The sequence below is a fragment of the Chiloscyllium plagiosum genome, chromosome 2 (genome assembly GCF_004010195.1).
Source record: "Chiloscyllium plagiosum isolate BGI_BamShark_2017 chromosome 2, ASM401019v2, whole genome shotgun sequence".
Classification (NCBI taxonomy): domain Eukaryota; kingdom Metazoa; phylum Chordata; class Chondrichthyes; order Orectolobiformes; family Hemiscylliidae; genus Chiloscyllium; species Chiloscyllium plagiosum.
This window is the reverse complement of record NC_057711.1, coordinates 69,966,914-69,988,513: the sequence shown is the minus strand read 5'-3', so window position 1 is coordinate 69,988,513 and position 21,600 is coordinate 69,966,914. Positions and strand designations below refer to the sequence as shown.

The 21,600-nt window shown below is 39.6% G+C and overlaps 1 protein-coding gene across 1 annotated transcript; it reads left to right on the top strand.

Moving 5' to 3' along the window:
* Positions 1 to 3,668: 3,668 nt before the first annotated feature.
* On the top strand, positions 3,669 to 21,323 carry LOC122560738 (peptidyl-prolyl cis-trans isomerase C-like). Its single transcript, XM_043711735.1, has 5 exons — positions 3,669 to 4,755; positions 8,444 to 8,557; positions 10,779 to 10,872; positions 12,026 to 12,210; positions 20,629 to 21,323. The coding sequence occupies exons 1-5, from the start codon at positions 4,657 to 4,659 to the stop codon at positions 20,758 to 20,760; spliced, it is 624 nt and encodes a 207-aa protein (XP_043567670.1). The 5' UTR covers positions 3,669 to 4,656; the 3' UTR covers positions 20,761 to 21,323.
* Positions 21,324 to 21,600: the final 277 nt, after the last annotated feature.

Here is a 21,600-nt window from a genome sequence, read left to right as displayed (position 1 = left end):
CTCTGGGTCACTGTTCTCTCTGGGTCACTGTTCTCTCTGGGCCCCTGTTCTCTCTGTGTCACTGTTCTCTCTGTGTCACTGTTCTCTCTGGGCCCCTGTTCCATCTGGGTCACTGTTCTCTCTGTGTCACTGTTCTCTCTGTGTCACTGTTCTCTCTGTGTCACTGCTTGCTTTGTGCTCCTGTTCATTCTGCTTTCCCATTCTCTCTGTGCTCCTGGTGAATTTCTGTGCTCTCTGTGTTCCTGTTTTGTCGATGTTCCTGCTTTCCCTGTCCTCCTGTTATGCCTGAATGTTTGTACTGTCTGTGATCCTGCCATCTCCAGGTCCTTGTTCTCTCCATGCTCCTGGTTTGTCTGGGTTACTGTTGTCTCTGGGTTCCTCTTCTCATCGTGTTTTTGTACTCTTTGCCTTCCTGCTCTCTTGGTGCTTTGGCTCACGCTGGTTTCTTGCTCAATCCAGGATTCTGCTTTCTGCACACTTTACTTAATATTTCTGCTCTCATCATGATGTAGTTCCACTTTGCTCCTGTGCTTCCCCCTTCCCTGCATCTGTTTGTACATGCTCTGTGTCCTGATCTTCCTATATGTTGGTTCTCCTTGATTCTTGCCTGCATAGTCTCTGTAAACACAATAAGCATAAAATGTAATTGATACATGCAAATAAATATCAGACTTTTAAAAAACATCATTAAAATATTGGCATATTTCAACTATTATACACTATTATAATATAATTGGATTATTCTTGATTCCCAATCCATTTGCAAAAGTCTCTTACAGTTAAATATTTTGACAACCACTGAACTAGATGTCTATGAGCGAAGATGGACCCAATGCCATATTTATCTGTGATTAGTTTGCAATCTTTTCACTACAGCTTTTCAATCCTTTCAACTAACTTATGACTTTGAAAACATAGCTTTGAAAACATGTGTTACAGGTTGATTAATGCAAGACAGGAATTTGCTCTTCGTCTTTTATTGGTTTGACTTTCTCATTCACTCGTAGTGATTATACCAGGACAATAAAACACTTTATAACATCAATCATATCTGCTGTCAAATCAAACAGGAAAGAGTACAAGGCATTGTATGCTTTGTACATATAAGTTAGAGTATTGAATGTTAAAGTTTAGAACTGAAATCTGAAAACATTTTGCAAAATAATTTGGCAAGTAAGTAAGAATTAATTCTTAAGTTTTGCATGATTGTGAATGAGCAGTTAACTCCTAAAGAAGTTGTAAGGACTGAAGCAAAAAGTGATGTATAATCATAGGAACATAGATGCAACTATTCAGCTCCTCAAACCTGTTTCATTATTCAATTAGATCATGGATGATTTGTGGCCTAACTCCATATACCTGCATTTGGCCCAAATCCCTTAATACCTTTGGTTTAACAAAAATGATCTATCTCTAGTTCAAAATTAACAACTGATCCTGCATTCACTTACATTTGTGGAAAATATTTCCAAGCATCTACCATACTTTGTATGAAGAAGTGCTTTCTAACATCTCTCCTGAATGGTCTAGTCCTAATTCTCAGACTACATCCCAAGTTCTGGAATCCCCAAGCAGTGAAAATAGTTTACCTTTATCTACCCTGCCACTTCCTGTTAATATCTTGAAGACTTTGATCAGATCACCCTTGAACCTTCTAACTTCTAAAGAAAACAGGTTTTAATTTACGTAATCTCTCGTCATAACTTAACCTGAAGTCTGGGTATCGTTCTTGTAAACCTATGTTGTATTCCCTCCAGCGCTAATGTACCACAGTACTCCAAGTGGGGTCTAACCAGGGTTTCCTGTAGCTGCAGCATAACGTCTCCACCCTTATACCCAAGTCTTCTAGATATAAAGGCCAGCATTCCATTGGCTTTCTTCATTTTCTTCTGCACGTGTTGGTGACACCTTAAAGGACTGTGTGTCTGTCAGGTGTTCTTTAAGGTACTAAAGAAAATGGTGACATGTTCCTGCTTTGTCAAAACATATTACAACAATAAATGGCGTGCTGCGGCATATAAATAGCGTAGACTATTCTCTGTAGAAATAATTTACCAATGGACCACTTAATAGGCGCATTTTTATTTCACATGTGCCTTATATGTGCTTGTTTTGAGAGAATTTCCGATTTAATAACCCTGAGAAACAGAGTTAAATGCCGACACCTTATTTACAGCTTAGTAATAGGTAACATGGTCAGAAAAATTCTCTTGAACTATGTCGGCAATCTCAGGGCAAGTCCGGAGATATGTGAGAAGCAATGTGTGGGCACGGCTTCATCAAAGGAGCAGAGTCGTTGAGTGCAATGCAATTATCAAAATGACAATATCTTCCAGTATTTTCAATGGGTTAGTGTAACGATTACATCATGGATCCAGACGCATGCAAATCTCGTTCTTCCAAGGCAGCAGTTCAGAAAACCAAAACTAAAACCCGAAGGAGTCATATCCGTTTCGAACGTTAACTCTGGTTTTCTCCCTCCAGATGCTGCCAGACCTGCTGAGTGTCTTCAGCATTTTCTGTCCCCTTTTTGCCCAGATCTCCAGCATCCGCAGCACTTTGCACTTACTTCAGGAACAAGCATATATGGCCAACAAAACTTAAAGCTTTAGATTAAGAAGTCGACTTTCAGTAGAGCGGAACTGCATAAATTAGAGACAATTATTCAGGCAACCTTAAAAAAACGTAAATAAAAACAGCTTGTGATGTAGTGGTAGCGTCCCTATCTCTGAGCCGAGGCTGGGATTTAAGTTCCATCTGTTCCCGAGGTGTATAATAACATAACTGAACAGGTTGATCAGAAAATATTCAAAACTAAATCAACATGTACTAAAGAGAGTCTGATCAGATAGTTTAGTGATACAGACTTGGCTACCATTTCAGAAATTGGTTTACGGATTGGTGACTATCTTAACCTAACACTATGGCTTCTATAAAGCAGTCACCTTGTAAAATGTCTTTCAAACAACAGCTGGCCAACATCCACCTGCTTGAAACAGCAGGAGTCAAACATTGTGAACTTACAAATTCTAATTGAAAACACCCATTCTTCTGGCTCTTGGTGGGCTCATTTTGTGTGAACTTCAGCGACAGTATCATGATATTTACTGTTTGTATCATTATTTTACATGTTTTTACTCATTCATAGGACGTAGGTGTCGTTGCCTTGACCAGCATTTATTGCTCATCCTTGGTTGTCCCTGAGAAGGTGCTGGTGAGCTGCCTTCTCGAACCGCTGCAATCCATGTGTTGTAGGTAGATTCCCACTGCCCATAGGGATGGAATTCCAGGATTTCTTACTCACCGACATTAAAGGAACGATAATATATTTCCAAGTAAGAATTCTGAGTGGTTTGGAGGGGAACTTGAAGGCAGTGGTATCCCCATGTGTTTGCTGCCCTTGTCCTTTTGGGTGGTGATGGTCTTTGTTAATTTTTATTGTGGTTAGTATTTTGTGTGGAATATCTGTTATTCAGTGCGTTTGATTGGACAATGTGTTGTTAAAAACACCTCGTGGCTATTGTTGTCACCGCCCCAAATTAATATTTACAACACCAATAGACAGCGACTCAAGACCACCAAAAATTTCCAAAGTAATGCGCATCTGTATTCTGCCATCAATAAGTACAATTTATTACAAATTAACTACAAATATGGTAGTCCGTATTAAGTCAGAAATAGACGCATTTTCTGCAATGTTGTTACTTTTCGATGAGTATCGCCTTTGTCAATGAGGTTTCACATTACACTTTTGTTCTAATTTTGATGTGTAGATTTTACCTGTCCCTGTTGAAATCGATCAGGAGTTATTGATTTCTTCCATTTCAACAACTATCTCTTGCAAACGTTCAAAATACATTTAAGCAGAATGCACACAAATTTAGAATATCACGGGCTACAAGTCGTGCATTCTACAATGATGACACTATTGTGTTAATAGCAGAGATTTATTTTTTAAAAGTTTCTGTGAGTTTCGATAGTCTGCTGAAGAAGTCATGCTGGAGACTCGAAACATTAACTCGCGTTCTCTGTTTTCTCTCTCCATAGATGCGATCAGGCCTGCTGGGTTTCTCCAGCATTGTCTGTGTTTGTTTCAGATTTGCGACATCCACATTATTTTACTTTGAACCGTTTTTTTTTCATTTAAAGTTATGATACCTTATCAGCCACTTTCCAACGCTACAATAAATAGTCATGCTAAGTAAAAACATGGTCAGAATGTTGCAGTGAAGTTGTCTGAACTGTATCTCTTGTATTATCGGGGTTAACAATTCTGTTCAGTCTTCAGAGGGTGATGTGGGATTGTAATACTGTGCGGGTCAAATCGTTTGCGAGATTACTGTACAATTTTTTCCAGAATCATTGGATTCGAAAGGAAATGTGTCGAAATGCCCTATACTTTCGGATCATCGAAAGAATTCGCGGATTTTGAATTGCAAATACGACATCTTGGAGGTTAGGCATGAGGGTTGCTTTGTCCACCCATTCTGCTGTGGGATCCCGGAAAGGGCGGGTGTGCCTGCTGTCCCCACCCGCCGAGCTGCGCTGTTTGCTTCCAGTAAAAGGCGGAGTCTGGATCTCTCCGGGTGTTTGTCGATGGAGCTATGAGAGCCACGTAATTAATTTATTTTTGAAAAAAACTTTATTTTCCCCAGGATGAAATCGCAGTTGCTTTTGCTTCTGTTCGTGGTGTTTCTTCTGGACGCAGCCACCTGCGTGAATAAGAAAAAACGAGGCCCAAAGGTAACAGCCAAGGTAGGTTCACAGTTGCTGGGGAACAGTGAGCGGAGACAAGGAGCAGACTTCAAGAGGCAATGCGCTCGGTTGCCAACTGGATTGACAGCTGGTCTGCCCAACAGCAGGGCTTGCTGAAAGGACCACCCTTCAAACAACCAATCACAATGGGCCGAAGGCGGGGTTTCAGCTCTCAGACCCGACTGATTCGACATTACCTTGTTACATTGGGAGACGAGTTCAATTGTAGGGTAGCTAATGCGATTACAATAGTGTAACCTCGGGCTGGTCCAGACTGTGGAGGCAAATTCCACGCCCTCTAGTTACAAAAAAGTTAGACGTGTGGGACAAAGCGGGGAAACTCAACATGTGTTAACAGAAGTTGGGGATGACACTTGCCACGTAGCATCGCAGGCCCAAACCAAACACCCAGTAATTATGTCTGCGAAACTGCTATTTAAAACATGGTTAAAGCGAGCTCGGATTAAATTTGGACAGGCGCTCGCCGTTATGGTCCACTGCCTGTTTCTTTGAAATCCCAGTTGTCGTTTGCAAGCGCAAAAATGGTTTGAGAGGTCACAATTTTGTTTTTAAATCGGACAGAAAGAAGAATGTGAAGGAGTGGTGCAGAAGATTGTTCGCCCCTTTCGGCTTTTGGCAAATCAAACACCATTACATCACGTATGGGATAAATATTGCAAAGATGAACTTTCCTTTCAAACATTTGCAAACAAGACTCAAAATATGATTCCAAAATAAATTACTAAGAACTTCTGTTTGAACATCCATAACTTTGCTTGACTATGCCCCCACTTCAACTTGTCTGCTCTGAAAACGCTCATCCATGCTTTACTCTCCCAACGTACCGGAGGTTAGACTCCTAAACATTGTACCTTTCTCTAAAGTTGACATCATCCGAAACTCGGCCCCTGAAGTCCTGTCTAATAGCCAGCTTCACTCACCAATCATTCCATTCTCATTGACTAACAATAGTTCCCCAATAAGAAATGTCTCGATTTTCAATTTTTTATCCTTGGTTATAAATGCCACCTTTTATTTAGTTAAAAATCACGCAACACCAGGTTATAGTCCAACAGGTTTAATTGGACGCACAGCAGCTTTCGGAGCGACGCTCCCATCATCAGGTGATAATGGAGGGCTCAATCCTAACACACAGAATTTATAGCAAAAATTTACAGTGTGATGTAACTGAAATTATACATTGAAAAATTGATTAAGTCTTTCATCTGTTTGAATATTACCATGAAAGTTTCACTTCTTTATGTGTAAATCACAAAACCTTTTTTTTAAAGTTGCATTCTTAGGTTAGCTGTTAACAATGGTGATAGCTAGACAATATGTTATTTAATTTATTTAATCCTTTTAATTAAATCCTTTTATTTAATCCTCTATTTCTCAAACATCCTCCAATACCTCAAATCTCTGAGTAGTTTGCACCCTTCCAATTCTGCCCTTTTAAGCATCTGCTACTTTAATCACCCCATGAATGTCTTTTTTATGTCTTAAACCCTTAACCTTTCCATCTGTAAACTGCATTTTTCTTCTGCACAGCTGTCCTTAAAAAATACTACTGAGACTAATCTTTCGGGTCATCTGCATGAAAGGAAAAGCTGAGATTGTTATCTTAGTGGTGAAGACATTGAGACAATATTTGATAAAGTTCTTCAAAATCATGGGGATCCAAATAGGGGCAAGTAGAGGAGCTTTTGTGGTAGTCTCCCTACTTCTGGACCAGGAGGCCTGAGTTCAAGTCCCACCTAGTCCAGAGGTGTGTAATAAACTTGTTCAGCAATGTTATTATGTAATGCACAGGAGAAAGTGCAAAACTTCATAAGAACAGAGGTGAGTTGGTTGATTGGCTAGATAGGTGATAGATGAAGTTAAATGCAGAGAAATATGAGGTGCTTTGTAGATTAATGTAGAATTTAGGGTGTTGGAGAGAGTTAAGTCTCTGGCGTTAGTAAAGGCAGGATGTGAAAATTAGAACAGAAGGTGAAACAGGATAAATGTTACGCCACAGTAGCTAGCAGAAATGGGAGGTGGGCCTGAGATTGTATTTAAAATGAAGCTGGTTGAGTGGAAGGACAGTGTGGCATGTGCACAAGAGTGTAAGGAAGTTCCAGATAACGGAGAAGGTAATGAACATGGCCAGAAGTTGTGGTCTATCATAGAGAGGGGAGGGATGTATTGGGAAATAGCAAGGCAGAGTTCATACCGGAGCTGGGATGCAAAGAACAACATTTTAGAATTGTTACTTTAATCTTATGAAGAGGTGTGAATTATTAGAAATGTTATTTGCAGTTTTGGGGCTAGAACGCAGGATTTGCAATATTAATTAAGGAAGAGAGAGAGAGACCAGATAGGTGATGGAAAGAAGAACCAGAGGTTTAGAAGATTGTATAAGTAAAATAAATTTTTGAAGTTAATTATAAATAAATACATTTCCTGGAAGCAGGAAAACAAAATGGCATATCGGTTTGAAAACAAACTTTAAAATGTACAATGAAAAGTTACATAATGGCCAAAGCATACAACATCAATATAGTTTATTGCATAAACTGAGGTTAAGCTTGGCTGGGACTGAAAAAGGGTTTAGAAAGAATTCTGAGGGAAGGAACATATCTGCACTTCAAGAGACACAGCTCACTCAGGGACAATTTTGAGATTGCTTTTTTTGAAGAGTTAATTCGGGATGTTGATGAGTGTAATCATTTGGTGTAGTCTACATTAAGATTCAGTAAGGCTTTTGAAAATGTGAAGTCAAGAAAGTAAGAGTCTATGAGATCCTAGACAAAGTGGGATATTGGATCAAAAATTGCCTGAGGAACAGAAAGCAGAGGAATGTTTGTGTGACTAGAAGTCTCATTTGACTAGGAGTCCACAGAACTTGGGGCTGGAGCCCTTTCTATTTTTGGTGTGTACACATGAAATGATCAAAAGTTTGCAGATGACATGAAAATTGGTTGGGTGATAAATAATGAGGAGGATAATTGTAAATTGCAGGAGATTAACAATGGGCAGGTCAGCTGTACAGGGCAATGGCTAATAAAATTCAGTCTAGAAAAGTATGTTATTGCTGTCGTTTGTCTAGTTGATGACTCAGCGCTCCCAATTTTGACACAATTCCCCCGATGTTAGGAAGAAGGATTTCAAAGGGTCATGTGGTTTGAATATGCATTTGTTGTTTCTGATGCCTAGGTTAATCATAGTAAAATCTGCTCAGCAATTTTAGAGCGCAGTTTAGTATCAACCACACTAACATTAACTTTATTGCTAGGTAGGATCATTGACATTTAGTATATATACTTCCAAGCTTGCCTTATCACTCTGGTAGGAAGGCACAACCTCAAATCATCAATTTTAATGTTCTCATACAAAATTTGTTTTTGGGTTTACAAATTTTACTTATAAAGTGGTTAATAAATTAAGAAGTCCAGTTAATACATTTGATTCCTCTGTGTGCAAAATTGTATTATTTGTTAACTGGCAAAAAAAATCAATGCTCATCTATTATAATTGTTTATTTCACACAAATGTTTACTTTGAGTAAACATATGTTCAAAATGGCAGGTGTATTTGCCTTTCCTGTGAAGGATTTTTCAGGTGAATGCAAATAATGTAATTTAAAATAAATTAATCATATTAGTTTATAAACGTACAATTCTAATGAAGGTTTGTACAACTTTAGGTATTCTTCGATATTCAAATCGGTGGTAAAGATGTTGGAAGGATCATTATTGGTTTATTTGGTAAAGTTGTTCCATTGACAGTAGACAATTTTATCACCCTAGCGACTGGCGAGGTAAGAAACTGACTGTCATGTTAAATTATGAATAACTAACTAGTTATAACATAAATTATAAACTAATTAATTTTATTAAATGCTCATTACCATTTGATGCACACAATTTTCTGAGCCAGTCTGCAAATCTGAATCCCCATTTTGTCCAAATATTATTCATGGTGCATGCATTGTAATGATTTTTAAATGTTGAAATGCATCAAACTTTATATTCCATGCAATACTTCCATGAATTTGAAGCAGTTTTAATATTGCTGAGACTGTAGTATCTTGTAACACACTGAGTAGTGAGCCTGCCTCTGAGCTCGAAGCTCCAAGTTAGAGTATCACTTAATGGCCATGGAAGGTGCATTCATAAATGAAGTGTTATTCTGTAATTTTCTTTTTCATTATTTGAATGTACTACATTATCATGTACATCGCATTGAACATATAATTCCATATAAACATATAAAAGAGACTGCTCCCATATTTTTACCAAAACATTAGAGAAGAAAGCAGTATCAATGGAATGTTTGGCCCTCCACTTGTTCCTTTTTCTCTCTGTGATGACATTTCTAACTGTTGCTTTGTTTTCTCATAAAGACCCAGCTGAAACTGGTGAGGAAAAAGTATGAGAAATTGAATAAACTTGTATCTTATCAGTCTGACTTTATGCCAGCTTAATTTCTTTTTTAATCTTTTCCCATCACAGATCCTAGAATGACAAAATTACTTTTCCCTGTTTATTATGTGATCTCAGAAATTATTTTCTAAATGATGTGCTAGGTAGATTCCCTGATTTTATATTTTTCTCTCCTTGGTTGAGATCCTTCCTGTTAAAGGCAAAACTGGAAACTCAATGGAGAAATATATCTGGACTCATTTGCAGACATGCACAATAAAAGAGCTCCTTTAACTGTTTAACCTGTACAATTAAGTTCAGATTTGCTGCCAAGAAATTGTTATGCTTGGAACTCTTGTATATTTATTCAGGTTTTAGTGTATATGCTAAAAATCAAAGCCATCACTCAAACTTTGATGAGACTTTTAGATCAGTGCAGGCTGCCATTGTTGGTTCGGTATTTGAAAAAGTTTGTGAACGTTTAAAACAAGCACTTAATATGTAAAGAAGAAGAGAGACTGATGAAAAGGAAATATACACGTATTAGATAGGCCTATTTATATTTTCTGTTCCAGTATAATCTAATTATAAATAATTACAGAAGAACCCCTTAGGAAAGTTTAGCAGCTGTTCAAATCTCATCATCTAAAGAATTGTACACTAAATGCATTTAAACTGAATTAAACTGGAAAAAAATACGTACTTGATTTCCCTTCTGCCTTCCTCACTAGCCTCTTTGAGTTGAGCTCCTTATTTATGTTTCTTGTATTGAATATCCAGCTATGGTCTGTATTTATAAATTTCAGTTTAATTTACTTTCTTGCAGTCACATCTAACCATGTATGTAAGTATTCAGTGAATAATTCCAACCAAAATGTGTTTAATAAAAATAAAGTTCAGTACAGAAATGATGTAGTACTACCAGTTGCCAATAACACCTGTTAAAAACTGCCATATTTATAAAGGATTTCAAAGACACCCAGATCATGGTTACTACATAACCCTTCCCCGTCCCCTTCCCCTAAGCCAATGTGCTCCTCAGTAGTTCAAGTACTTCACATTCTTATGATTTGGGGGATCAGTTTGCATGTGGCTAGCTCCTGCTAATAGTATTGTGACAAACCATTCGATAATCTATTCTGATTGATATTGTCTGAGGTAAAAATATTGGCCCAGCTCTGGAAGAACAACTCCAATTATCTTGGAATTATACCAGGAGATCTTTTACATCTATTTGGGAGGGCCGATGGAATCTCTGGCATCTTATAGTAAATCATGATTCAATTTTTCTTAAAGTGACATTTTCAGGTTTTTTTTTCCCTAAATGGAATCCCTGTCATTTATTACATTCCACCAAGATAAAATTTTGTTTGTAATTTTGGATGTAGACTACTATATTCTACTTGTCATAATCAATAACTGACTGATTATATTAAGTACTTTGACTTTACACAGAGTTTTTACTCCTAAAGAGAATTTACATAAAATAATGTTTTATAAAATGTATACTCATTATTTTCATTGATGTATAAAATATTGGTCAAGCTTTTCATTTCATTATCCAATCTGAACTCAAGTTAACTGATTAAAATGTTCTTTTCATTAAATGGCTTTCAGAGAGGGTTTGGTTACAAAGGCAGCACGTTCCATCGTGTTATTAAGGATTTCTTGATACAGGGTGGAGATATTACTTCAAGAAGTGGAAAAGGAGGTAATAATTGCCTTTGATTTTTTTTTATATAGCATACACAAGTAACATTCACGGCATGCAAGTGCCAGGCTATGACCATTTCAAATAAGAGACAATCTAATCACTGCTTCTTGACATTCAATGATGTTACCATCACTGAATCCCTCACTATCAACATCCTTGGGGTTACCATTGACCATAAACTCAACTGGACTCACCACATAAATGCTGTGGCTAAAAGAACAAGTCAGAGGCTAGGAATATTTTAGCGAGTAACTCACTACTTGATTCACTAAAGCCTGTCCACCATTTACACGGCACAAGTCAGAAGTGTAGTGGAATTCTCCTCATTTGTCTGGATGGGTGCAGTACCAACAACACTCAAGAAGCTTGACACCATCCAGGGCAAAGCAACCCGCTTGATTGGCATCACATCCACAAGCATCCACTTCCTCCACCACTGACGCTCAATAGCAGCAGTGTGTGCTATCCATAACATGCATTGCAGAAATGCACCAAAGATCCTCAGACAGCGCCTTCCAAATCCATGACCACTTTCATCTGGAAGGACAAGAGCAGCAGATACATGGGAACATCACCACCTTCAATTTCCCCTCCAACACACTTACCGTCCGGACTTGAAACTATATCACTGTTCCTTACTGGGTCAGAGTCCTGGAATTCTTTCCCTACACTAGTGAACTGCAGCAGTTCAAGAAGGCAGCTTACCTCCACCTTAATAGCAACTACAGACAGACAACAATTGCTGGCAGCCAGCGCCACCAACGTCCCACAAATGAATAAAAAGTAACTGTAAAAAAGTACACTTTAAAAGATTTTTTAAAATGTTAAAGTTATATTTTACATTAGAAAGTGGTTTTACTTTGCCAGAGAAATAGGTGTTGGACTTGTGATTATTTTTCATTTCTGGTAAAATACATTTAGCATAAAAACAAAAAAAAAATTAATTCACCACTATTTTAACTTTTCTCATCCATTCTGATTGCTGCATTTACTATTTTGTCTGTGTTGCATGATGACATTCTAAGAATATAGGACTTCTGGTTAGAGCACAAACTAGAGAGCATTAGATCAGTTAATAATCTGTAAATAATGACCAAAGTATCAGACTAATGTACATTAATACACGAAACACTGCTCTTTGATGTTCTAGGAAAAAGCATCTATGGAGATATTTTTCCTGATGAAAACTTCAAACTGAAACACTATGGAGTTGGATGGGTCAGCATGGCTAATTCAGGACCAGATACTAATGGCTCCCAGTTTTTTATTTCATTGACAAAACCAAAGTGGCTAGATGGAAAGCATGTGGTATTTGGAAAGGTCATATCTGGAATGGTAACTAACTGTTTACTTGTCTGACTGATCAATTATTATATTCTATATAATTGTTTCCTAAAACCTTTTCTTTCAGCAACAATGGCTACATGTATAAGTAGATATTATTCCACTAAACTGAAGATAGGCTAGCCAACTAAGCAGCAAGACAAAGAGCACTGTTCACAAACTTTCCAGCCATCTTTAGTTTTGGAATGAACAGATCCCACTCTACTACACACTCAGAGGTTTGGGATCTTTTAATTACATTTTATTTTTTAAATACATAAATTATGTTATTTACAAAGGACCTCATTTTTAAATCAAATCATTGTATTCAATCACTATTAATTAAGTGTATTAATCTTTTGTGAAAAACAGTCACCACATACATACTGTTTTCTGTTTCCATATGAAAGGTATATCCAGTACACATTTTGTTGGCCTGAATGTGAACATGAAATGCAAGATTATTTGTGTGTTCTTAAATAGGCTGGTAGCTAATGCATGGACACTGAAAATGGGTGTGGGGATTATGCTGTGCAAATAACTCATCGGATGCAGTATACACAGGGAACAATCTTCATGCAGTCTGCTCATTTACATGAGTACTGCATGCAATCAGTACCAAGTATGCTTTTGATGAGCAGCTCAAATTAGCAGGGGCCTCCCAAAAAAGATAATAAACAGAAAACAGTGGAAATGTTTAGCTGATCAGGCAGCATCTTTTGAGAGGAATTGTGTTAACATTTCAAGAAGAGATGGTCTTTTATCACTCTGATGAAAGACCCTTTACTTGAAAAGTGGGGGTATCATTTATCTACCTGAATGTGGGTGGGGGGAGCATCTGCTCACTGATTAGGGAACCATCTTGAGCCCTGTTAGACAGAATTACCACGCAGTCAGCCACTCATCTGGACATTGTTGGACCTCCCACTTGATTAAAGGCCCAGTACACTCAGAAGTGCCAACCCAAAATCTGTCGAAAAATCAAAGACCAGCAGCACTCCACTGCAGTGGTGGTGACTGTTGGTACGAAACCCAGAGCCTGAAGGAGGGATTGGTGCTGGATCTCTCGATAGAGGTGAGAGGGGTTGGATGGGAAGTTTGCTAGTGATGTACAGGAGGGTACCCAGAGTCCAGGGTAGTGGCTGGGTCCCTGTGAATGATGGCCCCCTCCTCCCTCCCTCAACAATAGGCCTGGCAAACTGACAGGGTTTACTGGACAGCCTCCCAAGTTGGTAACTGCCATGGCAGCTGAAGCTCAAATACCAGTGGGGAATGAGGAGTACGATGGGCTTCCCATCCCGCACCCTCCCTCTCCAGCAAATGGCATCTACTACTTCTTAACCCACCATGGGGGAAGGGCTTTATGTTTCACAATTCATGTTTATTTCATTGCCCAGAGGCACTGCCTAATTTGCTGTTGTCAAAACTTTTAGTTTCAGTGTTAAGATTTCCAGCATCTGTAGTCTTTTGCTCTTATGTTTGCCAACCTAGAAACTTGCCTGCACCTATTTGAAACAAAGGACCATGTGGCTGCAGTCGGTGTTGGGAGTGGCTGAACATGGGAAAGAGCAAGCACTTGGGTTTTCTGATGCCACACCAGAGCTCTTGGTGGAAAGGCGGAGCAAAGTCCTGGACCAACAGCTCATCAGGAGGGCCTCCAGGTATCCAGTGAAGAGGCATTGGGAGCAGATCGCCTCAGAGGTCAATTCCAGAAGTCAAGCGCCAAGCTTGTGGATGCAATGCTGCAAGAAGTTCAATATTCTACAATGAGTAGCCAAAGTCTTTAAATGCACCTCCAAATGCCACATCCTACCAACCGCACGATGAACCTCAATTACTGCTCAGCATCACACTTCCCATCAATTTCGATCAATCAAGACTCATTCATAACACTCATATATATATTTCATCTTCCATTCAGACATAGCACTATCATAAAGCACTAGTGAAGAGTGCAATGGAATATTCTCCACTTGCCCCAATAATACTCAAGTGCAGCCCCAATAATACTCAAGACGGTTAAAACCATCCATGACCAAGTAGCTTGCTTGATTAGCATCCCACACACTATGTTCAGTATTCACTCATTCCACAACTGGTGTCATAGTCATAGAGTCATACAGAATCAAAACAGGCCCTTTGGCCCACCATATCTATGCCACAGAAAAATACCAAACTATGCTCATCCCATTTACCTATACTCAATTCATAACCTGGCATATGAAGTGCTCATCCAGAAACATCTTAAATGTTGCGAAAGTTACTGCCTCCCCTACCCTCTGACACAACACATTAATAATTCAGTTCGAAACCTGTGTTATTTTCAGTCTTGAATACTCTGATGGCAGTAGGATGTTCTTTAATGTGCAGTGATAACATTGTGTACCATCTACAAAATACACTGCAGCTATTCAGCAATGTTTTTTCAAGAGCACATTTCAAATCTGCAATCTAAACCACCTAGAAAAACAAAGGCAACAGAAACACAGGAACATCATTACCTCCAAGTTCCTCTCCAACTCATGCACCATCCTGTCTTGGAACTTTATCATCATTCCTGCGCTATCGTTGAGCGGGTTCCTGATAATCCCTCCCTAACAGCAGTATGGGTGTATCTAAACCACATAGAATTGAAGAAAGCATATCACCACCCCCTTCTCAAGGAAAATTAGGGTTGTGCAATAAATGCCAACCTTGCCAGTAATGCTCACATCCCATGAACAAATAAAACTATGCTTCTGATCCACATGTCCTAACTAGAACAGCCACATCACCTAAACATATTGCACAACAATCGCTGAGACCGTGCCCTGTTTCTTGTAGGAGAAGGTGATATACAAGAGAAGATAAGAGGAATTAACTGGAGGAGGAGAACCATGGCTGCATCTCCTGACTCCCCTGGAGGAGACAGTGCTGTCCAGAGTCCACAATCAGAAAGATCATTGTTGAGGTCTTAGGAGCTGGTGGTGAGAGCACTAAAAATGACAACATTCTCATTCTCTTTTATTCTACAACCTCTTCCGACTTACAATTTTCAAAAGGTGTAAGTATCTTACTTTTTCCATGATCCTCCAGCCTCACAATCACCACTCCTTACCCATATGCTGTTCTCTTTCAGATACCTAAGTGCAGCCTGCTCAGTTGAGTGAAGATGAAGATCCATGTCACTTGTGTTCACACCCACAGTCACCAGCTCAGATGCTGAAACTGTGCATAACTTAGAGGATGGATCAGAGGCAAGACTAGCTCATGATGAGAGATTGGGCTGCAACTGGGGCATAGCGAGAAATATTGCACAAGCACCAGCTTGCCAGAGGACAGGATCACATACAACTTTTATAGAGAACTCAAATGAGGAGTTTGATGGCCAGGCTATCGAAATGGGCTGATGGCTAAACATGACTGGATACTTGGTGCATTGGAAAACCTGATAGAAGCCTGCATTCATGGATGAGCCTGGTACCAATCTTACGCAGGACTTTGTGCAGAGTTTGAGGCCCATCCTTTTGAGCATGAAAATGCTGTTCGACACCATTTGAGGACTCAGCAATGATGCAGCTTCTGATAACTGATGTCTGAGCCACACTTGCAGAATGAACAGATTTTGTCAAATGCCTGAGTATTTCAGCGGAACCTCAGACTGAAGTTGTGCAAGATCAGCTCTCTGCCAAGACAGTGCCCACTGCGGCTGCAGATAGCAATAATCAAGCAACTTGCAGGGTGTCACAACAGTCCAGTGAACCTGTCTTTCAATAGGATTGCTCAGGTACTGCCCTAAGACAGTAGCAGGGACTTCACTTTCCCTCAGGGTGACAGCATTCGTCCTTCATACCCCCACATTTCCAGCTGTCAACCAATTGGCCCAGATCGATACCACTCTATGGAGTTAATGCTGTCTGAAGCTGGCCTTCTAGATTCAGAGCTGCTCGAGATTGCTGACTTGGCTGCTCAAAGACCTTTCACAGTCTCTCCCATTGAAAGTCAGCTCTATTCCACCAGCTATGCTGCAAATATTGGGCAACTCTTTATATAAACATTCAAGCAGTCAGTAAGATTTTGTGAAAGGAGATTGTACTTAACTGACAACATTTTTTTTTGAGGAGGCAACAAGCCTCCTAGATTGGAGGGAAACTGTGGATGCAGTGTACTTGGATTTCCAAAGGGCATTTGAAAAGGTGCCACATTTTAGAAGCAATAAACCAGAGGAATTATCAGCTCAAATCACCATTCATTTATGATCTGATAGCGACTACAGAAACATGTTTACAGGGAAATCAAAGCAGGGACCACAAAATTCAAGGCAATTTGACAATCGTGAAAAATGGGAAGCTGGGAAAGGCGTAGCTCTGTTACTTAGTGAGAGCATTAATATTGTTTGGAGAGAAGATTTTAGGTCTAATGTTTGTTCTATGGTCAGGCCAGTTCACAATGCTGTACGATCTGATGCTCATGATGAAAATTACTACAAAGTCGCTAGGATTCTACACAGATGGTTGGGTCTGATGTGGGAGAGGTAGCCAATTCTTGGTCTAACTAGAAGAGTATCTTGTAGTTAACAAGAACAGTCCTAAATCAATGGAAACTGTCTTAGAATAGGGGAAGACCATTTAGGACTGGGATGAGGAGGAAATTCTAATTCTCCACTCCAGAGGATGTTGAGCAAGTTCAGAACTCATAGACTAAGATGTATTAAAAACATCAAGGGATACTGGGATAGTGCAGGAAAATGGTGTAAATTAGAACATCACCACAATCTTCTAGAATGGCAGAGTAGCCTTGAAGGGCTAAGAGGCCTACTCCTGCTTCTATTGCTTATTCTAAAGATTACTGAACAAGATTAGAGCGCATAGCATTGTGGTAACATAGTAGGATGAGAGTAGGATTGGTTAGCTGGCAGGAAGCAGAAAGTTGGTCTTTTTTAATTGGCAAATTTTAGTGAATATGGTCCCACTGTAATCAGTGCTCGATCCTTGATTATTTACAATCTGTATCCATGCTTTGGATGAAGGCACCAAATCCATGGTGTCTAACTTTGCCAATGACATTAAAGTAAGTGGGAAAGTAAGTTCTCAAGTGGCAGTAGAGATTGTCTAAAGGCCATAGACAGATTTAGTGAGAGGGATTGGTCTAGCCGATGAATTATAATATGGGAAAATGGGTACTTGTTCACTACGACAGGAAGAATAGAAAAGCAGCATATTATTTGGAGAACGATTGTAGAAGTGGTGGAGGCATATGGGTTTCCTGGTTTTTAATTAGTACGCAGATACAGCAAGTGATTAGGTTGGCAAGTGGAATATTATGAATTCTTGCAAGAGGAATGGAATATTTTGTTACAGTTGTACATTCAAAGTGATTCAGAGAAAGTTTACTCAATTCATTACTAGGATGAAGGGCTTATTTTGTAAAGAAGGATGAAACAAGTTGGGCCTTTATTCATTGGAATTAGAAAAGTGAGAGGTGATCTTATTGAAACATAAGATCCTGAGGGACTAGTTTCAGAACAAGAAGTCTCCCTTTCAAAACAGAGATGCAGAAATCATTTCTCTCAGAGAACTCGGGCAGATTCTCTTCCCCAGAAAGCAGAAGAGGCTGAATCATTGGATTTATTCAACATTTACTTAGATAGATTGTTGTTAAGATAAGTGAATGAAGGATAATGGGACAGAGGAAAATGGTGTTGAGACTACAAGCAGATCAGCTATAATCAATGGCAAATCAGACCTAAAGGGCCAAATAGCCCTGTTTATACTGCCAGATAAAGGCATGCAGAAAACAGTCATTCAAGGAATTCAAAAGGATAGTTACTATCAGGTTATGTGCAATTTGGCATAATCTTGGAAATAAAGTTTATTTGGAGGGTTGGTTTTTTGGTGGTTTTTATTTGTGCAATCAAAAGGTTGATGTGATAGTCTATAACAGAAAGCAGGTAAATAGTGTGCAATTGTTAGTGAATGGGGAATTGGGGTTACAAACATTGGTATTGTACTCAAATTAGTAAGTGGCTCACCAGGTTGCTATCATCCATCTTCATTCTCCTTCCCCTAATCCTCCTCCTCCTCCTTCTGCTCATGTTCCTTGTATGACATAGCTTGTGTTAAGAACTGTCTTCCCAATCTGGCAATGTTATACATCATACAGCAGACCACAATGCATTTTTAAGCTGCTTCACATACTGCAGCTCTCACCCAGGCAGATGAAATGATTTGCTGTATCATATTTTGTGTGGCAACAGGTTTTCCACATACTCTTGCTGCACAGGTGCATGGATTGTAAACTAGATTCAAGAGTTGTGTTAATGCTCTTGTGACCCAGTTTTAGCCTTTAGTTTGTTTTTTTACTATCTTTGTAACATTGTTGAATATTGTATTTCGAAGATTTTTTTTCCCTTCTGTGCCATTTCCTGCCATTCTGTGACCATATTCTGATATTTCCCTCTTTTCTCTACTTAATAACTTCCTATCTTTCCACATTTGATCCTTTTCCCCATTATTTAGTTCAATATTCTCTACACTTCCTTAGTCCCAAAATAGTTCAGATGCAGACCTCCCAATGATACAGCCCCCACTTACCCTGGCACTGGTGCCAATGGCGCACAGACTGAAAGCCGCATTTCCCAGGCCAGTCTTTGAGCTAAGTTTTCATCTCTAATGCTATGTGTCTTCTATGAATTTGCATGCAGTCTAGCTAATCAGAGGTTTAAACCTTTGGGGTTGTGCTTTTAAATGTAATGCCCAACTCCTCATATTCTGTCCACAGAACCTCTTTCATAGAATCCCTACAGTGAGGAAACATGCCATTTGATCCAACAAGTCCACACCCACTCTCTGAAGAGCATCCCACCCAGACTCACCTCCTATCCTATCCCTGTAACCCTGCATTTCCTATGGCTGATCCACCTAAACTATACATCTTTGGACATTACAGACAATTAAGCATGAGCAGTCCACCTAACCTGTACATGTTTGAATTGTGGGAGGAAACTGGAGCACCTGGAAGAAATCCACGCAGACACAGGGAGAATGTGCAAATTCCACAGAGACAGTCGCCTGAGGTTGGAATTGAACCAGGGTTCCTGGCACTGTGAAGCAGCAGTGCTAACCACTGAGCCACCATGCCATCTCTTTCCTAGTTTTGTCTATGTCATTGGTAAATACATGGACTGTGCCCATGGCCACTGGATGCTCCCCATTGCCAGTGGAAGTTCCTTTCCAGCCCTGAGCAGATGTCCCGAACCCAGGTACTGGTCAGGCAACACAGTAGTCTGGACTCTTGCTCTTGAGAGAATGTACCAATTCTCCTCACTGTACTATTCCTACGACTACTACTGCATTTCTTGCTGCTTTCCCAACTTGATTGCTTCCTGCACTATGGTGTCGTAGTCAGTTTGTACATAAACCCTGCAGTCTCTGCTCTAATGCAGACCAAGAGAGTCTCAAAGCTACTGGTCAATTGCAGAGGCTGACACTTCTGCTGTCTTCATTTTTCCTTATTTGCCTCATTTGCAGTCAAATCCTCTTGTGCCTGACCACTGTCCACATCTGGTCACTGCCTACTGGTACAAATAATATAGGTAACTTTCCCCCTCACTGATGCTTTGTAGTGTTTGTAGTTTAGCATGCATCTCATAAATGCCAAACCAAAATTGCTCGAACATCAAACACTTACAGCAGACATGTTTGCCCTTGATCACAATGGTATCCAAGAACTCCCATATGCTATAGCCTTGACACATCAATTGAACTGTCACCCTAAATGAGTTTTAATGACATTATTCATTTACTTATGTTGCATTTTATATCTGTTATTAGCTTTACCACTAATTTGTACACAATGTTAAAATTTAGTAAGAGGAAAGGCCTTAATCACTTACAAGAGACTCACATACAGCTAATTTCTTTCCCTTTAATGCAGCAAGACCAAATTCCAGTCAACTCCAATGTATTTAGCTCTGTCTCTGACTGATTGCTAATGAGACCTTTCCTCACCTTCTCCTCTTAGTGGCGCTGATTGCTTGCTCAGGGGGTCTTCACTCATCCTGACGTTGAGAGTGTGGTGCTGGAAAAGCACAGCAGGTCAGGCAGCATCCGGGGAGCAAGAGAATCAATGTTTGAGCAAAAGCCCTTTATCAAGAACTTGTCCTGATGTCTCTGGTTGATACTTACTGCCTGTCTTAGGGTCTTCTTCGTGGTGGCACATGTAGCTTCTGTTCCAGACTATCAGGACATTTGGGTTCGAACAGAGTTTAAGAAAATGGGAGCAGGAATGAGTATAATTGTATAACCTCCTCATTCCATTCCATGAAAAATACCAGCCATAATTAACTGTCACATTGGTCCTGATAATATGGCATCTTTGGGGAATGTTGAAAATGTAAATTTGACAATTCTCCCAGAATGTTACTAACAGTTTTTTTTTTCATTTTTTTAGCCCGTGGTACACATGATAGAACTCCAGGAAACAAACAGTGAAAACCTACCTCTTCAAGACTGTGTGATTGTAAATAGTGGCAAGATAGACGTGAAGGAACCTTTTGTGGTTGAAGTAATCGGAGATGAGTAGATAGCAGACTAGTGTCACTCAGGAACAACAGAGGATATGAGAGCATGACGGTTTTTGTAACATTTTTATGAGTGACATACCAAAGCATGATTCTACTTTTTCTTTTGGACTTCTGGAGCAAGGATTGACTTGTACATTTTGAAGATGATTTATAACATAGTGATACAGATATGGGCGCATGGAGCATCTCTTTCTCTGTAAGAAGCTTACCTGAATATAGAGCTGTGAAGAGCAAAAACTAGCCTGTGACAAAATGTTAAGGCCACAATTTCCTGTAAACCCATCCCCAATCACTGTGACTTCACCTCTGGTCCCACCCACTTACCTGACGGATGATATGGAGTTAGTAGTGGCATAACCATTGACTCCCTGAGGGCTCACATCCCATACTAGTTCTTAAAATCAGGCCTGAGGCCCAATATTGGTGCAATATTAGACCTTAATGTTCAGGTGCAGGGAATGCATAAATTGAGGATACATTTTAAGATAATGAGTCATAGAGTCATAGGGATGTACAGCATGGAAACCGACACTTCAGTCCAACTCGTCCATGCCACCAGATATCCCAACCCAATCTAGTCCCACCTGCCAGCACCCGGCCCACATCCCTTCAAACCCTTCCTATTCATACACCCATCCAGATGCCTTCTAAATGTTGCAGTTTTACCAGCCTCCACCACTTACTCTGGCAGCTCATTCCATATACGTACTACCCTCTGTATGAAAAAGTTGCCCCTTAGGTATCTTTTATATCTTTCCCTCTCACACTAAACCTATGCCCTCTAGTTCTGAACTCCCCCACCCCAGGAAAAAGACTTTTGTCTATTTATCCTTTCCATG

Bases quoted from the DNA above. Each gene is read 5' to 3' on its own strand.
- LOC122560738 (XM_043711735.1), top strand. From the start codon at position 4,657: ATGAAATCGCAGTTGCTTTTGCTTCTGTTCGTGGTGTTTCTTCTGGAC. The intron at 8,558-10,778 runs GTAAGAAACTGA...AATGGCTTTCAG, and splicing joins TCACCCTAGCGACTGGCGAG to AGAGGGTTTGGTTACAAAGG. The intron at 10,873-12,025 runs GTAATAATTGCC...TTGATGTTCTAG, and splicing joins TTCAAGAAGTGGAAAAGGAG to GAAAAAGCATCTATGGAGAT.